The sequence below is a fragment of the Antechinus flavipes genome, chromosome 1 (genome assembly GCF_016432865.1).
Source record: "Antechinus flavipes isolate AdamAnt ecotype Samford, QLD, Australia chromosome 1, AdamAnt_v2, whole genome shotgun sequence".
Taxonomy (NCBI): domain Eukaryota; kingdom Metazoa; phylum Chordata; class Mammalia; order Dasyuromorphia; family Dasyuridae; genus Antechinus; species Antechinus flavipes.
In genome coordinates, this window is record NC_067398.1 from 660,461,075 (window position 1) to 660,485,674 (window position 24,600).

The following is a 24,600-nucleotide window of genomic DNA, read 5'->3' on the forward strand; positions in this document are numbered from 1 at the left end:
GACAAAAATTGCTGGGAAAATTGGAAATTAGTATGGCAGAAACTAGGCATTGACCCACACTTAACACCGTACACCAAGATAAGGTCAAAATGAGTTCATGACCTAGGCATAAAGAATGAGATTATAAATAAATTAGAAGAATACAGGATAGTTTACCTCTCAGACCTGTGGAAGAGGAAGGAATTTATGACCAAAGAAGAACTAGAGATCATTACTGATCACAAAATAGAAAATTTTAATTATATCAAATTGAAAAGTTTTTGTACAAAGAAAACTGATGCAGACAAGATTAGAAGGGAAACAATAAACTGGGAAAGCATTTTTACAGTCAAAGGTTCTGATAAAGGCCTCATTTCCAAAATATATAGAGAATTGTCTCTAATTTACAAGAAATCACGCCATTCTCCAATTGATAAGTGGTCAAAGGATATGAACAGACAATTCTCAGACAAAAAAATTGAAATTATTGACACCTGTCAAATTGGCTAAAATGACAGGGAAAGATAATGAGGAATGTTGGAGGGGATGTAGGAAAACTGGGACACTGATACATTGTTGGTGGAATTGTTAATACAGCCAGCCATTCTGGAGAGTGATTTGGAACTATGCCCCAAAAGTTATCAAACTGTGCATACCCTTTGATCCAGCAGTGCTACTACTAGGTTTATATCCCCAAGAGATCTTAAAGAAGGGAAAGGGATCTGTATGCAAGAATGTTTGTGGCAGCCCTCTTTGTAGTGGCTAGAAACTGGGGAAACTGAGTGGATGCCCATCAGCTGGAGAATGGCTGAATAAATTGGGGTATATGAATGTTATTGAATATTATTGTTCTGTAAGAAATGACCAGCAGGATGATTTCAGAAAGGCCTGGAGAGACTCACATGAACTGATGCTGAGTGAAATGAGCAGGACCAGGAGATCATTATATACTTCAGCAACAATACTATATGATGATCAATTCTGATGGACATGGCCCTCTTCAACAATGAGATGAACCAAATCAGTTCCAATGGAGAATAATGAATTGAACCAGCTACACCCAGTGAAAGAATTCTGGGAAATGAGTACGAATCACTAAATAGAATTCCCAATCCCTCTATTTTTGTCTGCCTGCATTTTTGATTTCCTTCACAGGCTAATTATACACTATTTCAAAGTCCGATTCTTTTTGTCCAGCAAAATAACTATGTGGACATGTATATATGTATTGTATTTAATATAAACTTTAACATATATAACATGTAATGGTCAACCTCCGCTATCTGGGGCAGGCAGTGGGCAGAGGGAGGGGAAAAATTGTAACAAAAGGTTTTGCAATTGTCAATGCTGAAAAATTACCCATGCATATATCTTGTAAATAAAAAGCTATAATAAAAAAAAAGATTGACAGGTTATAAATTCTTGAGGACTTTATATAAATTTTGGACCTTCCCCCAATACCTAAACAAAATGTTTTTATACATAGTAGGAATACTTAATAAAACTTAATAAAATTTAATAAAATCAGATTTGTTCATCTCAAGTACAAATGCATGTCTAGATCACAATTCTCAGGCAAAAGGTTCAAAGGTGAAAAATCACAATATGTAAAATGAGATGACAGACCCCAAAAGAAAAGATAAAACAATCTTAGAAGATATTAATAGTTGTTTGACTTTGCATAAGTCACTTAACCCCTGCACATCTTAAGTGTCTTTCTGATCCATAGAATGAGAAGGATGGACTATAATAGCTTCTAAAATTCCTTTCAGCTCTAAATCAGTAATCTTATAATCCTAAGGTTTCCAGAATGGGGAATTCTTACTGTCCTCTACTCTAATAACATTATATCGATCCAAAGGGAATCAACCAACATTAGAAAGTACTTGAAATCATTCCACAGGAAGAACCAGGGATGTGTAGCTGTAGGGGAATTGGAGGGGATGGGAAAGAGAGAAGAGATGTCAGGAAAAGACATAACAGTTGTAATTAGCAGTAACAGAATTAGAAGCTGCAAATGAAGACTTGTTAGAGATATGGTAAAGAGAGGATTCCATGAAGAATTAAACCAGATGATTTCTTAGATCCCTTCTAAGGATAAAATTCTGTGATTCTTAAGATATTCCACAAAAACAAAGATAATACTCCAAGGAAGAAGCCATTGAACTTGGTGACAAATTAGATCAAAGGTTTCTTAAACTTTTTTTGGGAGGGTGCATCAAAGACCACTGGGGATCTTGTGAAGTCTACAGATCCCTTCTCAAATACTTTTAAATGCATAAAATAAAATACATAGAATTACAAAGGTAATTATATTGAAACAAAGATGTAATTCCCCCCTATCCAAGTTCACAGACCCCCTTGATTAAGGGGGATTCAGGGACCCCAGGCTAGCCAAAGAGCACTTTTACCTAGACACACCATTAGAAACAGAAAAGGGTAGATATAGACAGAGAACTGATGAAGAGATAAGAGGGAAATGTTGTTGATGATGTATTGGATGTGCAGATTTGCAGGGGGAGGGCAGAATATTCAAAAGGAACTGTTCCATTAGGCAAGTGGAAAAATAGGATACAAGGACAACAAGCTCTTGAAAGAGACAGGGGGTCACTAAACTACATAAAGATCTGTGCAAGTTAAATACTGACAGCTTAAAAATGTAATTTTATCTTTGTCAAATATTCCTCAATTACATTTTAATCTGATTCTAAATGTTGTAAGCTAGATATACGACTATAGTACAGTTGGAAGTAGATCAATAGAAATTATAGTGGAAGGCAAGAGGCCATAGATGCCCCTAATAAAGAACATGAAAAGGTGTAACAAATACAATGAGCCTTAGAAACCATCCAAAGAATTGGGTGTGAATGATGTGGGGAAAGGAGAAAGAAAATAAAAAGATGTGTCAAAGGAAAATCATGGAAGATAAGTATTAAAGAAGCCAAAGAAATTTGGGTCATGGAGTAGGGAAATCAAAAGCATTAAATCAAGAAGAGAGTTAAAGACTAAGGGTCCTAAATTACTACTTTTGCTACTGAAAACAACTCTAAAGATTAAGAACTAAGCTGTCTAATGGGCAAGTAATTCATTGAGGGGCATTTCTTTTGTCCATTTACCCAAGACCTTTCGGCTTATTCATCACCCTAACCTATAAAGTAGACAATGTCATCTATTTGGCTATCTGAAAGCAGCTCTACTAAAGGATGTAGTAGGCAGAGAGGAGGTAGAGAGGTATAAAATCAAGTTTGCAGATACTTAAAACACTGAATTATTGAATTATATAACTCTGATCAAGTTTAAAAATGGTACTACCGATTTCAGTCAACAGTGAGCAGAGAGAAGAAACCAGATAATGCATATATATATATATATATATATATATATATACACACACATATATACGTGTGTATCTGACAATCTATTTTCATTTTTAAAAAAGGACAACTTTTCTATTAGATACTATCAGTAAGGATAAAAACTCAAGAGTTAACATGCAGCCATTGTTAAAGTCTAGTATAAAATAAAAAACTGGGGAGGAAGTAGGCTAGAGTAGGGATCTCAAAGTGTAGAGCAGGACAGTCCTAAGCAATCCTATTACAACCAGACCAGGACAGCTATTTGTTGACTATAGAAACTTCAATAAAGTGGCACTTCCTCAAACTTGGTGGGACAAGTCCAAGATACCAGATTTGCTCAAGGACGAAAAGCCAGAATATAAAAGAAATGGACCTTAAACTATTGTGAAGGAAAAAAGTGGGCTTGGATTCTGACTGATTTAAATGTAGTCAGGTAAGCCAAATTCCTACTTCCTAATGACACAAAAAAGAAGGATCCTCTAATCCTATATAATTGGAAAACAAAGGATTTCTTAAACTTGGGTTCATAAACTTGTTCTTAAAACTATTTTAGTAACTATTTCAATGTAATTGGTTTCCCTTATATAGGATATATTTTATTTTGTGCAGTAAAAAACATTATCCTACAAAAGGGAGTAGTTTCCCCAGATTTCCAGGGAGATACAAAAAAGGTGAATAATTCTTAAATTTTATGGAAGTCTCTGCAGCCATTCCTTTTATTCTATTTGTTTCCTTTCAAACTAATCTGGTAGGGTTGTTTTTTTTTTTTTTTTTTTAACCTACCTTGACAAATATTCAATTGTTTGAAGTAAGATTGCTCTTCTGGCTGATTTTTTTTTTTTTTTAATGTAGGTTTTACTAAATTTCTACTTTCACTGTGACATGGAGGTGACCTTGGGCATTCAGAACACAGATCTGATAGATCCCACACTAAGACAAAAAGACTTTTACAACCTTACACATTATGAGAATAAGGTAAGTTCAAAAAGAATCATCACAAAAATCATCATAATTTAATAAATTTTTTCAGTCTCAGTAATTCACTAAAGTATAATCCAAGGAATAGTAAAGCTATGATTTTTCCTCTTGAAACCAGAGAACATTGCTTCTCAGTTTCTTTATCTGTGAAATGGGGATAATGAAATAAAGTAATATCCTTTAAAGAAATTTGCTAAACTTAAACTCTGCATGTGTTAATTATTACTATCCTACCCAATCCAAATCACAGATATGAAGATTTCAGGGACGTTAGATATTTCATTTTATATATAAATGTGGAAACAAACAGGATCAGATGAGCAGTGAGCAATAAAATCCAGGGATTTGGGGCTCCAGATTGGGTGCTTTTTTCATTATAATCTTCTGTCTCTTTAATTGCATAAGCAGCATTTCTACCTAGTATAATTATTTTATGAAAAATTTAACCTGACATGGTAATTTTACTATATGACTCAATACACATTTAATGGTATTTTAAAATAATTTTTCTAGTTTGCAATCCATCACCTTACTAGGTTGTCAGGATGCCCTAGCTCAGTTCCAATAAACGAAAATAAAAAACGTGGAAAAAAAATTCATATGCCTCGTGTAATCTCATAGTAGGACTCTCTATGGATTGTCCGAAAAACAACTCAAATCAATTATCAGGAATACAAAGGATTGACAACTTCGGGCTTCCTAATCTCAAGAAGACTTAACCAGTATGCAGTGATTCTCAAACCAAACAACCCTTTTTAAATAACCAGCCCAGTTCTCCTACTTAGGCTCATTGGCTAACCTTTTCTGTCTATCCCACTGGGAGCTGTGTTGCTGGTCCCAGAGACTAAAAGTCCGAAACTATAGCTTAAGATTATAACTATTATAAGAATGTATCAATTCCACAGTTTCCTAGTCAGTCCACATTCGAAAAGTAGTAAGACTGGATTTTGTGGCTTCAAAATCAGTCCTTCCCACCCCCATTTACAAGGACTCAACTTCTGTACCCCCAAGGATGGTTACAGACATTAATGACGTCCCCTTCATGACCGCAGTTTTTGGGCCAGGCCTTACTTCTTCAAATATAGTAGGGCTTTAAAAAAAAATCATTAACACCTCATTTGCAAGGGTGTGTTGGAACCACCCACAATTGTCACCCGAGGAGTCTTTTGTGCCGGGCTGCTACCCTCTACCCTAAACGCAGCATTTCCACCCTCTCAAAACAAAAACGGCCCCGAGCAAAAATACGGCCAACGAAGCCCCAACTCCCATCTCCCGCACCCCGCTTTGGGCTCAGTGGAAAGAAAGAGAATGCACCGGCCACGCGCGACGCCCTCCCCCTCCCCGGACACCGCGGTCCCCATTGTGTCCCAGCCCCTCCTCCTCCTCCTCCTCCTGCTCGGGCCGGGCCGGACCGGCGCAGGCCGGGTGACAGCCGGCGGGCGCCGCCGACCAGGCTTCCGAGCCTCCGAGCAGAGCGCGTTCCCCGCTTCCCCCGGGCGGAGCGGGCAACCTGCCCGGAAAGCAGCTCGCCCGGCGCGGCGTCGGGGCCGGGGGCTGCCGCGGAGCCTGGGGGCGGCTGGGGAGCCTGCCAAGCACTATTTCCCGACTCTGGGAAGACAGGGGTTGGGGATCGGGAGGAGAGAGGGGGGAGGGGGAGGGGGAGGGGGCCCCCCACCGGCCGGGGCAGTTAACGCATCTAACCGCCCCTCGCCAGCCCAGCCGGGTCAGGGCCTGAACAGGGGACACCGCCCCCGCCCCCGCCCCCACCCCCACTCCCCCGCCCCGGCCCCGGCCCCGGCCCCGGCCCCGGCCCCGGCGCGGGGACCCGAGCGGCCAGGCGGGGCGCTGGAGACAATGAGCGGGGGAGGGCGGCGGCGGAGGAGCCGCGATGGAGGAGGGGAGAGGAGCCAGGCCGGGCCCGGGACGCACCGGGACGGCAGAGCTCGCTCTCCAGCCCCAGCCCCGGCACGGCGCAGGCCCGCGGCCCGGCCGCACTCTCTCTGTCTCCGCCGGGCCCGTCATTGTGCTCGCCCTTTCTAGACCGGCTCGGCTCGGCCCCGCACACCCGCCGCCTCGCGTCGCCTCCCCGGGGGTGTGAGGGGGCGGCCTCGGCCCAGAGTGAACGGGGCGGGGGGTGGGGGGGAAACAGACTGCTCCAGCTTGGGCCTCCCTCCGCCGAGGCAAAGCACCCTCGGGCCTTACCCGATGGTTGCTGCCCGGCGCGTCAGCTTCGTCAGTCCGTCGCGGAGTGGCTGGGCCAGCCGCCTCTGGCTCCTTAGCTCGGGCCGGGCCCCTTCACTCGCTTGCTCGGCCAGCACTCGACCCCACCGCAGCAGAAGCTCTATCCGCGATGGGCCCGCACCGCCCCGGCCGCCATTGGCCCCAGCACCCACACCCGCCCGCCCATTGGCCACGGCTGACAGCTCCGCCCCTCCCCCTCCGCTCCGCCGATCAACAAGGCAAGGCCCTGCCCCTTGGCCAGCGAAGAGGTGGGCTAGGAGGGATTTCGGGCACGGATTGGCCGGGCCTCCAGGGAGGCCGCACCTCCTCATTGGACTAGCTCGCAGGACTCCCGACCCTCCCACGTGCCTGCAGCCCGGCCACACTCCCATTGGACCTGACGAACACCATTCAGCCACTCTCGACCAACCCAATGGCTAAACAGCCTCGGATTGACAACGGTGCCGTAAGGCCCGCCTACCGGCTGCACTAAATTGAACCACTATTGGCTGCAAGGCAAGCCGGAGGCGCAAAGAATGGATATGGCAGATGTCACTCAAGCCCCTCTCTGAAGAGCCCCCGCCCTTGCAATCAGGCTGGGAAATGAGTACGTGATGCCCAGCACAACAGCAGGCTAGGCTTGGTAAGAAGGCAGCTTTCCATAATGTTGGAGACCTTCAATTTGTAACGTAGAGGCCTTAGCACCTGCGATGGAAAGGAGGAAGTAAAAGGGAAGACAGACTTCTTGGATACATGAAAAATACGGGTGGCCGAGCGCTCCCCCGATGTGGTGGGAATTCAGGCCCAGGTCATAACGAGAAAACTGAGACCCCGAGGTTATGACTTTCCCCAAGGTCATACGAGTATTAAGTGGCAGGAATGAAGTCAGGCAGTCCTCAGACTGCTAAGACCACCGCTCCAAAGGCTACTTCTGAATTGTGATTGCCTCCTCCTCCCTCCACTCCTCTCCAGCGGAGGAGCTCGCCTCTAACCAGAGAAAAACGGAGCCTCGGGAGCCTCCTCCTCCCACTCGTCTCCACACACGTGTACCTCATCTGTGACATTCTCCGGGCCGAGGCCGGCTCGTTGTCCCAGTGGCTCAGCCACCAAAGCTCCTCTCTTGGTATCTTCCCCTTCACCTTCAAACCGTATGCTCAAAAGCAATACATTTCCCTAGATCCACTGGGATCCCCTCTGTCTCTGATCTGGATCTCTTCACCCCCTGTTTTCTTGTAACCCAAATTCCTAGATAGCGATCAATATCTTTGTTTGTTGCCTTCACCTTCTCTTGTTCCTCAGTCTGAGGCAACCAGGTGGCACAAGACTTACGGTCTGTTAAGCGGGAGCTCAAATCCAACCTCTACATTAGCCAGAGCCAAATCCTTATCACTGAGGTTGTCTGCCCCAGTCTCCCAAGTTCATCCATTAACTAAAGCTGCAGCCTCCAAAGTCACTCTTAATTGTTGATTCATACATAGTCTTGAAATCTCTATATTAGATACTGTTTAGCACCTTCTCCCCTCCGGGTTTTTTATGACACCATTATTAGTTTTCACCTGTCTGCCCATTTCTCCATTAGCTCCATATTCCTTATCACACCTCCCTAACTTGAATACTGCCAAGACCTTCTATCTTAGGCCCATGCACATTTATTTGCTCCTCCCCATGATGGATTTAACACACCGTGTGATTCCTACATCTGTATGTCCAATCTGTTTACTTTTCTGAAACTGATCACCATACTGGATCATCAGTTTCAGACCGGATATATCAAATTCAATAAGTCTTAACTCCTTTCCCACATCACAATTTCAATGGAAAGAATACTTCCATCTTTCCTGGTTCATAACCTCAGTACCATCCTTAAATCCTCACTCTTTTCTCTCCACGAAACTCGATCAGTTGCCAATTCAGACATTTCTACCGTCATAGAATCTCCTGAACTCCATTCTATCACCCAGCTAAACCCTTCATTCAGGCCCTCATCACCTACACAACTGCAACCCCTTAATTGGCCTCCCAGTCTCTAGTCTCTCCAATCTATCCCATACAAAGAAGTCTAAGTAATTTTAAGCATGGTCTTTTATTTAATTGATCAACTCAAGATTTCTTATAGTATCTCAGCAGGCCAGAGACCTAATCACTCCCCTAAACAACCAACTTTCAGCTCCCTGTCAATTCAATTAAAAGCCCTTACCAACTGTGCCCCAGTTTTTCTAGACCAAGTGTACATTACTCCTTTTTCTACCCTCAGCCATCCAGTTTTGTTTTTGCCATGCTCTATTTTCTGTCAGTATGCTTATTAATAAGCTCCTTCCTCACTTCTCTTCAAGACAGCTCAAGGACCACCTTGTACATGAAGCCTCTTCTGACCACCAACTGCTAGTAGCCTCCTTATATGCCCTTAAATGTATTATCTCTTCCATCAAAATGTAAACATAAACTTAACATAGGGATAGTATTAACATATGGTAAGCACTTAATGTTTGTCATTAGATTCATACAATCTAAGCATCTCAAGTGTGCTTGCAGACTATCCAATTCTACTCTCATTTATAAATTAATAAACTGAAGCTCAAACTGGGGAATACTTCTAGACCTACAACACCCAATGGTAGACTTAAGTGACCAAGATTTCTTGATTCCAAGCTCTGTATTTTTTGTCTGTTAAAGGCTTGAGGGCTTATTCTATATTGGATACCAGAAATATGAGTGTCCAACCTCAAGGCCCATTGCTATTGAAAAACAGTGGCAAAAGGGAAAGTTTAAAAAAAAAAAAAAAGATACAGCTTCAAAGGAATACATTTTGTATTATCAATTTTCCAAGTATACAGAATTTTCATTTTCAGGTTTCCTAAGACATTTCCTTACACTACATTCTGGAAGATATTCCCAACTGAAGTACAAAAATTAAACCAACTGGCATATAAGCATTTCAAATTTTTTAAAAATTGCTTTAAATTGCCATTCTTTTTAGTGACTACACTTTTCTGTAAATAAAAGGTATAAAGGGAAAAGAAATGGCATAAAGATATTTAAAATGTACTGCAGAAACACTGCCTTTCTCTTTAAATTTTTTATCTGTTAATATAACATTTCTTGGGGTATCTTATATTTTTCTTTAAAACTAATTCCCCCTGACAGAAAGTTTAAAAAAAAAATTAACATTATTATACATCGATCCAAAATTGTTATTTACCCTGGGTTGGTCTTTGGCATATGTATGACATGAGGTTTTGGTAAATTACAAATATCTTCACAATGATATTGTTTCTAACTTAGTCTTATGTATCTGCCTTTGAACATGCCCAAATCCAAATGATCATGCTCTGCCTCATATCTCCATGCTTTCAAAGCTAATTGCTGCCCCTCAAAGTCTCAGTTTCTTTATCTGTACAATCAGCTTAATCAACAGCTCAATCTTTCTGGTTGGACTTTTTGTAAGGATTGCAAATAAAGGCATTAAGATCTCAAACTCCTTAACCAGGGTTCACTCTACAAATTAGACCAAGTCCACAATGGATTTATAAGGATGAATTCAAAATCCACCTTAAAAGCATTACATTTAAATGGACTTTGATAAATACTTTTTTCACTGAATATTTGCAATTTATTGAAGCTCTGAAAAAAGTTAATATCCCTATAGAATGAGGAAGCATAGTAGAATACAACATGCAGTAAGAAAAGGAGGTTGGGTTCAAGTCCTGATTATGACACAGAGCTAACAAATTCTCAAAATTTCAACTGAATCAACAGAAGGCAAAATGATAGTTGGAGAAGTATTAGTTTAGATTAGAGAAATAACGAGGAAATATCTCAATTCATAAGTAAAATTGAGTTGGGCTAGAAACTAACTGGCTTCCGAGAGTCATTCCAGCTCTGAACCTATCATAACACATTCATTACCTAATATAAAAGTGTGTTGGGAGGTTTCCTTACAAGTGCTATGGAAATGGAAGTTGGATAGATTCATGTTGAATGAATATCAGATTCTTATAAATCACATAGAAAAACAGGCTGAGTCTAGCACCACAGGCTGTTCAGAAATCTTCACAAGATCCTAAATGTATCTAACCCCAATAATGTATCTATTCACTTTTAAAATTTAAGATAACCATGTTAGAAAACTTGAGTTTTTTTCCCAGACAATATTCTATAAAGAATAACAAAACACACATTCATCTTTAAACGCATTTATTTTGAGAACTTAAAATCTGCACATGTACAAAAAACATCTGAACTTTTTTAGAAAAAGCCTACACAATGTTTCATTGTTTTTAATCCTATTTTATTAATATTCTACCATAAGGAAAGAGTTTTACACAAAAAATATATATATATATATCAATCCAGTCTGTCTGCAGTTAAGCAAGTTAAAATATCCCTGTTACATTGAGGTATTAAACTGCAAACATTGGTACTGTCAAAAAAACTGAAAATCCATTCACAAAAACAAAAACCCCCTAAAACTAAGTTATCTTTCTTGGTTCATATACAGTAACTGAAAAAAATTTCATTTGGAAAAGTGTCTTTAAAAAGAAAAACTTCCTCACTTATATAATTCTCCATTTTGAAATGGATATGCATTTGAAAATAATGATAAAGGAAATTAATCTTACCAAAATGCACCCTAGCAAAGAAAAGAGTTTCAAGGTTTGCAATGCCATACTAATGACGTTTGGCTACAGTGTTCCATTTTCAAAGGAAGAAATATAATCTGGTTGGCAATTTCAACATTTCAGTGCTAAAAAGAACCCAGTCTTTTAGAAACGGACCAAAGGCACTTAAGAATGGCTCTAGTATGCTCCACAATGGCATTCTGGATCAGAGACAGCATCTGGCTGAACAACCAGTTCCCTTGGTAAAAGAAGTGTCCAGCTGAGGTAGCATTCTGTACTGCCCCGAGCACTTAGTTAAATGCAGGCTGAGAGCTTTTTTATATTTATTTTAAACATAAAAGTAAAGTGGTAGAGAATGTCCTTGAAAAAGAGCTTAACCAATTTTAAGTAAGATTTTTTTTTCTAAAAACAACTTCTCAATCATCTAAGCAAGAGGTCCAAAAACACCAGGAACCATCTTAGAGAATTTGAACATCAAAATATTGCCAAAGAGTTGAGCATATTTCTACCTCTGAGGCCAAATCCACAGACTTTATAAAGATTGTTCTAGCAACCGAGCCACATTCTACATAAGAGAGAACTTTTAAGAACTCAATGTCAGGTTCATTAGCAGCCTTTACTAAAAGTAAGAAAATTTATGCTGATAAACTGCAGGTTTAAAAAAAAAAAAATGCAGTATTCAACATTTTTTTTAAAAAAGCCACAACACATATAAAATAAATCCCTCAAAGTTTATAGACTTTTAAAAATGGTGGGGAAGACAAATCTTTTTTTAGGGAAAAGGTGAAGCTAATGTGTTTAAATTAAGTCTACTGGAAAACCCACTGCCAAGTTTTATCATCAAAGTAAAAAAGAAGTGCTTGACAGAATCACCGCCCATTGCCGTATCCTGGAAAGAGCTGACTGAGGATGGTTTGCAGTGGCTGATTCACTTGCATAGCATAAGATTTACCCAGATCATACCGACAAGCTGGGCAACTGTACACCTCGGCTCGGAAGGATCGGTCCAAACAATCCTGCAATCAAAATTTGAAGGATTTTAGTAAAACAGCCCCCAAATGTAAAACCTTGATAACCCATGCTATGCTATGACTCTGACTTAGGTCTCACTTTTTAAGCTAGCTACAACCTATACAGAGAATTCAATTCCAAGTCACTAGGAGTGATTAGTCCTTGCTACCTTTATTATCTCTATCAATTCTTTACTAGTAATTATGGAAAAATATCAAGTTACCAGTGGACTTTGTTAGGACCATTCAGACTGCTGGCTTTCACTTTATTTCCAAAGGCTGGATTCCTAAGTGGGGCATTTCTACAAATCAAGATCTAATATGAAAGATACTGGTAATAAATTGTTATGAGTTCAGAGGATCATAGTGTGATTGGAAGAGCTGGAAGGAACAACAAGGAACAGTCCCTTCATTTTTACTAGATTACAAAAGGTCAAGGCCATTAAAATGCTCTTAACAAATTCCTTTATAATTGAAATGGCATTTCCATCTAATCAAGTTGGGTTTGGGGAGCTTTTGGGGCTGCTTTTTAATCTCCAAATATTTACATAAATATGCTGTCTTGGACCTAAATAATACAAAACATTGTTCTAAGAAAAAATGTCCAGGCATTTACATTGAATTCAAGAGCTAGAAGGAATCTTAAATGTACTCTACTCCAAATTTCTCTTTTGACAAATCAAGAAAATAAAATACAGGAGGTTAAATAACTTTCCCAAGATCATATGCAGAGCAAATAGTGGAGTCAGGATTCAACTGAATAATTAATACATATGCGATAGAATAGTTACCTCCTACCATTATTGAAAATAATGGAATTGACCATTAAGTGCTTTTTTAAAAATTTTAGTTTTTTTAGAAAAACCCACTAATCATTGGATATAATATATCCATTAATCAAGAATACAATTAATCAAGATTTAAAATATGACTGCTTGTCCACAGGACTATTGTTCCATCTTTCCTATAAAAATTGGCTAGTTATTTCATCTTTTAATCATAAATAACCATAACCAATACAAAGTTCACATAAAGAAATGCCATAAGAGTTCTGTTCTTTACTTCATGGGCATCATTTTGCCTGTTTTAATAATAAGGCCTAATTCTTCTTCCCAGGAGGAGCTCTGCAAAATTTCTTGGTAACAAGTTAAGTGGAAGAGAACTGGGGTCAGGGAGATACAACTGATGTTCCTGATGACTGGTCAGAGAGAATAAGAATGGCCTGAGTGATAAAAGAATATGCGCTAAAATTTGCAGAGTTCATGGAAGAGGGGATAGCATTTCTGCCTTTGTACTGTTTGATACATGCTATGCCACACAAACTCAACTAAAGAAATACTAATTAAAATGTTCACTGTGTGCAGAAAATTGTGCTAGGTCCTGAGGGAGATAGTAAAAGATTAAGATGGGGCCTGCTCTCAAAGTGAGTACTCCAACACATACACACCAATTGTAAGCTAGAAGGCAATAAGGACCTAAGATAGACACAAATAAAGTGCTATGAGAAGTTCAAGAAAGGAAAGATCATTTACCCCTGGAACAGATCACAGAAAGTTTAAAAGATGAGGTGGTATTTGAGCTGGATTTCTGACAAGTAGAATTTCAATAGTGTTGGAGAGAACATTCTGTATTCCAGATACAGAAAGCAGAAAAAACTGTGTGTATATGGAAGAACATAGCATAGCAAAGTTTGGCTAAAATATGAGAATTAAAAGAGAACAGAATTTCAGACTTGTACATTAGATATGATCTTATCTCTTCATTTTGCAAATAAAGTCAAGAGATTTCAGTCCCTTTCCCCAGGTCACAGATTACCATTGAAAGAATTAGCACTAGAACACATATCACCAAGAGGGCAGTGGTTTTTTTTTATGATGTCTCACTGGCAATTACCTGAACAAATATTAATATAAAACACTAAAGAATACTATATACAAAAATCTAATGTCCTGGCTATATAAAGGGAGTAAGTTTAAGACTACAAATGCTCCCAAAAAGACAAGAGGACACATAGTGATAAGAGAAACGGTGGATCCACTGAGATCGTCATCAGTTTGTTTCTAGGTCATTCAGCATTATCTCCCACAAAGATACAACATGAATCTCAAACAGCACAGGACTGACCAACAATACTTACCTTGCAAACATTATGCTGACACACAGTGGTAATTGGCCGAAACACAACCTCTTGACAGCAAATACACAGGAATGTTTCTTCCACTTTATTTAGAAATTTCTATAATTAAGATAAAAGACAGTGTGAAGTCACCAATGAGATTGACCCTATATAAAAAACACAATCCTCCAGAGCATGCCTAAATAACACATTTAAGGTCCTTTCCACTTCTGAATCCTAAGTTAAAGTAAAATGTTCCTTAGTACTCAGGCTTTGTGATTCAAGGACAAACTGGCAATTCACCTTTCTCTACAACAGTAAGGCTTGCAAAGTGTTTTCCTCACAACAGCACTATGAGATGATAGTACGAGAATTATGATTCTCAATTTGCACATTGAGAAATGTAGGTTTGGAAAGGGACAATTACTTGTCCAGAGTCATAAAGCTAGTAAAAGTGATAAAGTAGAGACTCAGTTCAAATCTAGCTCCAAGCCCAGGGCTTTTACCATGAAATCAGATGGCCTCAGCAAATACAAAATCAGAAAACTTAAGACTAGTTATCATACACATGCTCTAGGTCCCACAGAAAGTTAGCCCCACAATAATTAAATTGCTATCCTAGCACTTCTTCCTAATGAGTTCATATGTGAAATAATTTTAGGCAGTTAGAAAAAAAATTCAAAGGAATAAGTGTGTATTTAACATTGAAGTATCCAAGCTCAGAATACCAGTAAAATTAAGTCATAGAGAGAATTTCACAATTCAGAGCTTTGCACATATTCTTAACTGGGTAAAAACCTTCCAGACTGGATTATTATCAAAAGACCACACCAGAACTGAACCCCATCAAGAAGGGCCCTCTACTAAGATAATACCTTATCCAAAAGAAAAAATATTCTTCAGCTTCAGCTTTTTGAGAAAAATCTACCATTATGCAATAAGTAAGTGGTCAAAGGTTATAAATAAGCAGTATTTTTTTAAATGCACACTATTATCAATTTTATGAATATCCCAATATTAATAGGAGAAATACAAATGAAAACAACTCGAGATTTCAGCTGTCCATTAAATTGACAAAAATTATAAAAGCAAAAATAGTAAAGATTGCATATGGTTTTATGGGAAGGAAGATAAACATTAATGCACTTTTAGTTGATTAGTTATTTAAACTATTCTGGAAAATAATTTGGAACTATACCAGATTATACTTTATACTTTAACCAATCCCACCCAAGGAGGTCAAGGACAAAAGAAAAGGTCCCATATATGCAAAATATTTATTGCAACATTTTTTCTGGCAACTATGAACTGGAAACATAGTGACAATACATGCCCACTGAATAGGAAACAGCTGAACAAACTGGTATGTTCAGGGTCATTAGGCAGCACAGTGCAGAGGACTCAATCATGCCTTGCCAATGGTATTATTACTCAGTAATTGGTAAATAGTTAATAAAATAAACAAAAATAACATACAGATAATGTTAATACATGGTTTTCTAAATCAATATGCAGCTGACAAAGATCAGTTTAGTGGCCCCTTTTCTACTGGAGTTTGATACCACTGACAGAGTGGACAAGGGGCCAGGATTTGACTGACTATAATTATGTGTTTCTCCTGAGCAAGTAAATCAAGCACTCTCTGCCTGTTTTCTACTCTGAAATAGAGATATTAGCATATACTTTCCAGGGCTGTTGTGAGAATAAAGTAAGATAACATATACATAAAACACTGCAAATCTTAACACATTATATAATAATAGCTATTATTATAGAGTTTTACTTACCACAACTAGAAGAAATGACAAATGATATACAAATGAAATATTCTGAGAAATTTACAAAGATTTGTTAGAACTGACATGGATCAAAGTAAATAGAACCAAGAAAAATAATTTATACAATGACCAAGTGAACATCAAAATTCTGATCATTGCAGTAATGAACTTGATATGCCGGGGTAATAATGGAATATGTCACCCTCTTTGGTAGAGAGAGCAGATTTTGGATCTGGGAAAAAGACACATACTGTCAGCCACAGTTTATGTAATAAGTGTGTTTTGCTTTACTATACTTCATTATTCTTAGAGTTCTATGTGTGGAATAGAGTAAAGTCACTGGGAAACAATGGTGACCAAAAACATCACATTTAATAACAAAAAAATCATCTAGCTTTCTCAGAAAATCCCCCTGAAGTGATGATACCTAGGAAGCCACTAAAGTGTCATCCTAGTCTGATGCTTACATAAAATAGCTTTTTTGGAGAAATGAAATTCCTGATAACAGAATTAAGTTAAGACACCATCTGATACATTCAGCTCCAAAACATTACATTTGTATATACTACAGTCACTGTAGTTGTATCTGAAAGGAAAGGTTTTCATGTTCAATGTGTTTTACACATTAATAACCATTTCAAAATTTCTCTTAAAAATAAATTATTCAATGCTTCAAAAAGATCTGTGGTTTCATAGATATCGAACACTGATAAAAAAATCAAAATATCTACCATCCCCAAAAGACTATCTTTATAAGTAATAGAAAGAAGGGAAGGAGAGAGTGAGAAAGAGAGGGAGGAAGGAAGGAGGAAAGAAAGGAAGGAAGGGAGATAGGGAGAGAAACACCTTTGATCTACAACTTTCTGAGCCTCCACCTGAATCTCCATGTTCTCAAATGACAGAAACACTGTTCCAGACCCTAAAGCCAAATCTTTCTTATGTGATGGCTCCTACAACTTATATGTCTTTGGCACAAGGTTTTAGAATTCAGGGTTAGACACCACATTCCTGGTTGATTCAGACCCTTTAACAAATGCCCTTATGCAAAGAAGGCTGAAAATAAAATCTCCATGCTTACCGGCCCATCCTTCAGTGCACCCAATACTTCGTTCCACAGTTTTTCATTGGATTCATCATTCTTAATGAGAGTCTTCTGCTGGGAGGTGAGCTTGTATGGCTCCACTTTAGTTTTCTTGGACACTGTACTAAGAGAGGCCAGAAAGGTCTCCCTGCCGCCTAAAAGAAAGAACACCTGGTCATCCCAAGAGAATTTAATAACCTTGAAGTAAAGCTGCAGAAGGTGCAATGCTGCTCAAATACCAACCTGTTGACTTCCTTTTCCTTTTCCCTTTTCCTTTTCTTGGGGATGTCAATTCCTCATCATCACTCTTATTATTTTCTTTTTCCTTCTCTTTGTTAGCAACTGCTTCCAAATATCCTTCAGGATACTGAAAGATAGAAACAAAGTCAAATGAAAAATATACCAACTTTCTATCACTCATAGTTTCCAAGATCTTTACGATCTTGAGTTACTTACCAAGTGAACTCTTCTCGTACTGTTGGCCAACACAAATGCTCTCCTAGAGTTAGTACCATCTCCTGCCTGTTCCCCAATAACTCCAGACATATCATAGCCTCTAGGCTTTTTTCATTTGCTAATTATCTCTCCTCAAATAGCCCTTCTTGCTTATTCTCAAGATTCTGGCTCCATTCTAAAGTCTTCTAACTCCTAAGGTAAGATGCAGCCAATATTCACTTTGGTATGAAATCAGATATTATGGGTAATCTTACTTAACTGGTTGTTGTCCTTCATTCTTGGAGAAATGACATCATCATGTTAAACTTGAATTATGGTGTGTCCAACTGGCTGGTCAGACCAATACAAGTTCAGAATATGCTCTACCTCAGGTCAGACACAAATGGTCCATGTGAATATCTGGGAAAGACTTTTTGCACCTCACATTTCTTTTGAGCTATTTTAATTCTGTTGTGCTCACAGATAACAGCACCTTCTCTGATGAGAGCACACCATGCTGGGTGGTTCTGTGGCAGTGTTTCCTATCTCTCATAATCAATCCCAAAGCTCTTTAAAAACCCCAAGAATATCCTGGTATTGCTTTTTCTGACTACCACTTGCTCTGTGTAAGTTCTCAATAATATAGTCTTTTTTGGCAAATATTCCTCCTTAGCTTGTTAACTGAAGGGTGAATGCCCCCTTTTGATGGCCCTAATGGCAAAGATATCTTTCATTTCTTTGATAACACCCAGAGCAATGCTATGTACACAGTTGGTCTTTAAGAAATATTTGTGGAAATGAATCACAGTGTTTTACTAAAACATATACATCATTCTTTCATGATGTGAAAAATGCATAAAGCCAAAGAAAAGATTTCTGCATGAATTTGGAGGGGAAGGGGTAAAGTTAAATGAATTCTAAAATCTTAACTCTTTTAATTTCCTGATTCTATGAAAACATGAAAGAAAACAAAATCTTGAAAAAAAATCTTCCACCAGGATTTGAACACTTTTACTTCTAATAAGTCTTTTGGATTTGGATTTTGATTTCAGTTTTTCACAACCTAAAATCTTCTATTGTGCCAAAATTATAATAAAAGGACAACTCTTTATGATCTCAAGAATGTAGGGTCAATTTATATTGACTCTTTAAATAGTCCCACACCAATCAATTCACTATAAACTGACTTGCCATAACAGAAGAAGCTCTTTGATTAGTATCAGAGAGGCAGCCAGAGTGATAGAATCCCCGTCTAGTGTGCTAGGTTAAAAATCAGGAAGATCTAAATTCAAACACTGCTTCATTCATCATCTAGCAATGTGACCCTGGACAAGTTATTTCAACTCTCACCCTGCCCTTATCTGTCAAACAGGGATACTATCAGCATCTACCTCCCTGTGAAAACCAAATCATATAATATATTAGCAAATTTTAAAACACAATCTATAAATGTAAGCTATTATCATTAAGTAAAGCCAAGTGAGATTTAGAATCTCAGAAAAGTAGGAATGTTAGACTATTTTCGTCCTATAAAAAGTAATAAATGAATCCAGGATTCCTCTTGCCACTCCATGCCCAATTAGTTTTTGGTACTGTTTGAAGAAATAAAAAACTCCAAATTAGTCTTGAATATAAAGAACTATACACTATACCTGAACACATCAATTAAATACAAAAACAATACAACCCAAACAAAAAAGGGATTAATTAGTAGTCCTCTGGCTCTGTATTTCCTGTTTCAAATTTCCCAGTAACAGAAGCATTGGAAATACAACTACCAATGGCGTCCTAAGACAGTTGATGTTTTGTGCTCCTGCAATCAGAGAAGGGGGGAATATATAAGCATCTAACACAAAAAAAGACATGACCTCAAATCTAAAAACCAACAGCAATCCCAAAAGAAAAAAAGAAAACCTAGCGGCTGATAACAATTATGAGTTAACTTTTATATGCATTTTAAGGTTTGCAATGATTTGATTCTCTAAACCTCTAAAAATTTATAGCTGAAGAAAAGGAGGCTTAGAAAAATAATGAAGTGATCCGCACAGTTCCATAGCTATTAAGCCAGCACATAGGACTTGGAACACAAGCCTGAATGTCTATTGTGACTATGACAAATCACTTACCTTACAACTAAATTTGTTTCCTCACTTATAGAGCAATGGGACTTATATTTGGATAACCTATTTTATAAGATCATGAGCAAAGTTTTTTAAAAACCACTATAACACTATAGCAATAGCACCATAGCAACAGCAGAAATTATTAGTATCTCTGTTTTGCTGATCTCAGTTGTATGAATTATATTAAAGTCAGGACTTGAACCCTAAACCTTCCTATAAATAAACAAGTGGCTATTCTACATCTTCTTTGGACAGCAATTACTACAAAAGTAACAAGTGGAGTAATCCAGTCCATCCCACACACCAGTCTCAGAGTAAATTTGAACAATTCTCAACTTGTCTCACAAAATGCATTTCCCAATGCAGTTCAGAAGTTTTCAAGAGTAATTATTCATCAACCGAGGTCTTGAAATCCAGCTTTCAAAGTCCTATACAATCCAGTACAAACCTTTCCTATGGCCCTATCTCACAGGATGACCCTTCTCATGCATTTCTATAAGCACCTTTTGGCCCATGCTTCTCTTAAATGTAGCTTTCTCCCTCCATTACCTCTGAATACTATAATCTCACTTGTCCTTCAAGGACCAATTCAAAGGCCACTTCTTCAAGGAAGTCTTGCCTAATCTCCTTGATGAAAATCTTAAACTTCTACCCAGATTTCTTATAACACTTTATCTAGATTTCTCATTTGAATTTATCACTCCAACTTAACTACCAGTTTTCATGTTTTACCTTTTCCATTAGATTGAAAATTTCTTATGGGAACACTTTATCCTTATCTCTAGCACCTACAAGAGTATACATTACTTAACAAAGCCAAACCAGGAAAACAATATACACCAAATACAACAATATTTTTTTTGGGGAGGGAGGGGGGGAAGGCAGGAGAAAAACAACCAACAACATGAAATTAGATAACTATAATGATAATGCTCAAAGAGAGAAAAACATAGTTCATTCTCATCTTTGCAGAACTTTGCAGAAAAACTATGGATATAGAATACTGTCCATTGTACCAGATTTGTTGGATATTTAGGTTGGTTTTTGCTCAACTGTTTTTCTCTACCTTTGCTTTTTATAATCTTTGTTATATAAGCAATGGTTCCGTTGAGAGGGGAAGAAGACTATATTTGGAAATAAAGGTGATATAAAAACAAAAAAAGTCAGTTAAAAATTTAAAAGTGTAAAATAAGTGTTTACCATCCTGAATTTAATCTCCCATAAGACATTAGCAAACTTATCCTATATATAAAAGGCATATAGTCAAAAGACTAACCTGGAAGAACAAGGCAGGCAGTGTTTCTTAGTCAAGGATAATTGGTTTTGAGGATATAATTAGCAATTTCTAGCCCACCCTCCACAAAGATATCTGCCATTACAATATAATCCAACACAGTTCTTGTCTTGACCTTACCTGCATTGTTAAGCCAAGTTTCTTCATCCTGTCTTTCCCTTCCCTTGTCCATGGACCAGGTTCATCATCATCCCTCCTGAGGAGGTAACGCCACACAAGGAAACCAGATTTTCCTTTTTCAGGCCAATACTTCACTACCTGGAAAGGGTTGGAAATTAAATATAAATTAATATGAAACTAAACAAAATGAGTAAGAAAAAAAACTCTCGCCCAATCAGCATAGAGAAAAAAAAATACTTTTAACACTAAAGAGGGAAAAACTCACACCAGAAGTTACCTTATATATGCCATCATATCGATTCCCTTCAGCTGGGGCATATTTACTGTGTTTCCCTCCTTTAACGTTTCTCACCACTCTGACTGGCTTCCCAGCTCGCCAGTCCTTGGCTTCAGCTCCACCTCGATCATTGATAGGAGCACTGCAGTTCAAAGCCAGAGCTCTAAGAGATCACAGGGTAGAAAATATTAGGAAGTAATAGTCTAAAACGAGACAGAGACATGCAAAAAACACACATACCATATGTAGAAGGTGAAGAAGGCAAGAAGAATGAAAAAAACCCTGAGTTTATTTCATACACTGAAAATGCAAGTCTCTAGCTACCCCTAAAAAAAGGAATTAGAATTAATAAGCTTTTGGGTAGACTAAGTCAATACAATAAAAATGATAATTCAACCTAAACTAATTTACTTATTTGATGCTATACCAATAAAACTACCAAAATATTATTTTATAAAGTTAGAAAAAATAGTAACAAAATTAATCTGTTAGAACAAAGGGTCAAGTAAATCAAATTGTGAAGGAAAGTAGCCTAGCCATACCTAATCTCAATCTAGATTACAAAGTAGTAGTAATCAAAACAATCTGGTAATATTTAAGAAATAGAAATGTTGGATCAGTGGACTAGTTTAAGCACACAATAGTAAATGTAGTAAATGACTACAGTAATCTAATGTTTGATAAATCTAAAGATCCAAGTTTTTGGGGACAAGAATATACTATTTGACAAAAACTGGGAAAAATGGAAAGCATTGGCAGGAACAAGGTAGAAAATAATGTCTCACATCATATACCAAGAAAAGATCAAAATGGGTAAGCAAATTAGGGAAGCACATAATAGTTTACCTGTCAAAATTATGGATACAGGAAGAAATTATGACCAAACAAGTAAAAAGAACAGCACAGGATATGAAATGGGTAATTTTTATTACATTAAATTAAAAAGCTTTTGTAGAAACAAAACCATTGTAGCCAAAACTAGAAGAAAAGCAGAAAATTAGAGGAAATTTTGTATAGCAAATTTCTCTGACAAAGGCCTCACTTCTCAAATATATAGAGAACTGAGTAAAATTTGCAAGAATACATGTCATTTCCCAATTGATAAGTGGTCAAAGAATATGAACAAGAAGTTTTCAGATGAAATCAAAACTAGTTAATCGTATGGAAAAAATACTCCAAGTCACTATTAGAGAAATGAAAAGCAAAAAATCTGTAAGATATCATCTAACACCTATAACTAGCTAAGGAAAATGATAAATATTGGAAGGGATGTGACAAAAAAGTAACAGTATCACTAACTCACTGTTAGTGGAGTTGTGAGTTGTTCCAACCGTCATGGAGAGCAATTTGGAACTATGCCCAAAGGGAAATAAAACTGTTCATACCCTTTGATCCAGCAATACCATCATTAGATTTGTATGCCAATTTTTAAAAATGAAAAGGACCGATAAGTACAAAAATATTTATAGCAACTTTTTTTTGCAGTAGCAAAGAACTCAAAATTTAGAGAATGCCCTCAACTGGAGAATGGCTGAATAAGTTACAACCATGATGGAATACTATCTTATAAAAAATGAGGAGCAAGATGATTTAGAAAAACCTGGGAAGATTTAAATGAAGTAATGCAAAGTGAAATGAGCCAGAACACTATACACAATAACAGCAATATTGTGTGATGATCAACTGTGAATCACTTAGCTATTTTCAGCAATACAATGATCTAATACAATTTCAAAGACTTATGCTTTGATGAAATGCTTCCTACTTCCAGAGAAAGAACTGATGGAATCTGAATGGAAATCAAAGCATATTTTTTTTAAACAATTTTTCTTCTATGTTTTGAGAGATCTGTGTTTTCTTTCGCAAAATGACTAATGTGGAAATATTTTTGCATGACTTCAAGTGTATAATTGTTTGCTTCCTCATCAATGAAAAAAGAGGAGAAGGAAAGAATATGAAACTTAAGAATTTTTTTTTTTGGCTGAGGCAAATGGGGTTAAGTGACTTGCCCAGGGTCACAGTCAGGAAATGTTAAGTTCTTGAGACCAAATCTGAACTCAGGTCTTCCTGACTTCAGAGCTGGTGATCTATCCACTGTACCACCTAGCTGCCCCTCTGAATTTTTTTTTAAAACAAAATGTTAACAATTGTTTTTACATGTAATTAAAACATTTTTAAATAGGAACATAAATTAATTTTGCCCTTTTCCCAAGGTCAACAGCAAAGAATTCTTGTTTAAGATTATTAACAATTGTTTTTACATGTAATTAAAACATTTTAAAATTAGGAACATAAATTAATTTTGCCCTTTTCCCAAGTTCAACAGCAAAGAATTCTTGTTTAACACTATTAACTGAATAAATACTTCCCTCCAAACTAAATCCAGTTAAGAATTTAACAGTAACCAGGAAAGAAATCCATAAAATCATAATACCTGTTCATGTTGGTAAGTTTCTGATCACAGGACTGCTCTGCAGTCCGTTTGTTGCCAGAAAGATCTCTGCCCCCACTGCCCGTATAAGTGAAAGAGTTGCCATGGTCCTGAAGTGGAGAAGCACACAGAGAAAGGCTTAGTTAAACCTCTTTAACTAAGATTAAACTCCACCTGATAGATTCTAGTGCAAACACCCAATTATAAAACAACACTTACCACATCATCTTCATAGCCCCCTGCCAGGACCAGAGAGTAGGCGCCATCATTGCTCCTGCCATGTATACCTGCCACATGGGGCCTATGGACACCAGACTCGCTCACCTAAGAAAAGCACAACAAATCATATGTCTTAACAAACATGCCTCTCAGAAATCAAACCACATCTCACAAAGTGGAATTGTCAAAAACTTTTTAAAAACCCCAAACCTCCAAGGTTAATGTCTAAATTTTATATATGTTGATTTTAGTTAGTAACAACATTATACTTAAAGATTATAGATTACCACATAATTTTTTATGCACATAAAATCTTGACTTAAAAGATGGAGGGCCCTCAAGTCACTTGGTTAAACCAATATTTAAATTGTGAATGTCCTCTACAATACCACTACCATCAAACCTCTTTAAGTAGAGTAATTTAAGTAATCTACTTAAAGATTTCCAGGGATGGAACAGAGGAAACACTCAAAACATAACATAATGGTGATCATTCTTGTGAAATAATTGTACAAATCACATTAAAAAGTGCAATGGCTTAGGAAGGAGTCTAGGATGTGAGTT

The 24,600-nt window shown here is 37.7% G+C and overlaps 2 protein-coding genes across 5 annotated transcripts in view; both read right to left on the reverse strand.

The window, feature by feature from the left end:
* The window catches only part of KDM4B (lysine demethylase 4B), a 282,960-nt gene extending 273,825 nt beyond the window's left edge, over positions 1-9,135 (reverse strand). For 2 of the 3 annotated variants that reach the window (XM_051971833.1, XM_051971831.1), the window contains exon 1: positions 6,516-9,134. In XM_051971833.1, the coding sequence (XP_051827793.1) occupies positions 6,516-6,925 (410 nt within the window). In that variant the 5' untranslated portion in view covers positions 6,926-9,134. Of the gene's footprint in view, positions 1-6,515 lie in introns of all 3 variants that reach the window. The other variant, XM_051971832.1, reaches the window with a different exon arrangement.
* A 1,575-nt stretch (positions 9,136-10,710) lies between these two features.
* The window catches only part of UHRF1 (ubiquitin like with PHD and ring finger domains 1), a 42,184-nt gene continuing 28,294 nt past the window's right edge, over positions 10,711-24,600 (reverse strand). For both annotated transcript variants that reach the window (XM_051971834.1, XM_051971835.1), the window contains 8 exons: positions 24,037-24,141; positions 23,821-23,927; positions 21,387-21,549; positions 21,110-21,247; positions 17,381-17,504; positions 17,135-17,292; positions 14,300-14,398; positions 10,711-12,168 (listed from right to left, as the gene is read on the reverse strand). In XM_051971834.1, coding sequence (XP_051827794.1) covers positions 12,022-12,168; positions 14,300-14,398; positions 17,135-17,292; positions 17,381-17,504; positions 21,110-21,247; positions 21,387-21,549; positions 23,821-23,927; positions 24,037-24,141 — 1,041 coding nt within the window. In that variant the 3' untranslated portion in view covers positions 10,711-12,021. The remainder of the gene's footprint in view (positions 12,169-14,299; positions 14,399-17,134; positions 17,293-17,380; positions 17,505-21,109; positions 21,248-21,386; positions 21,550-23,820; positions 23,928-24,036; positions 24,142-24,600) is intronic.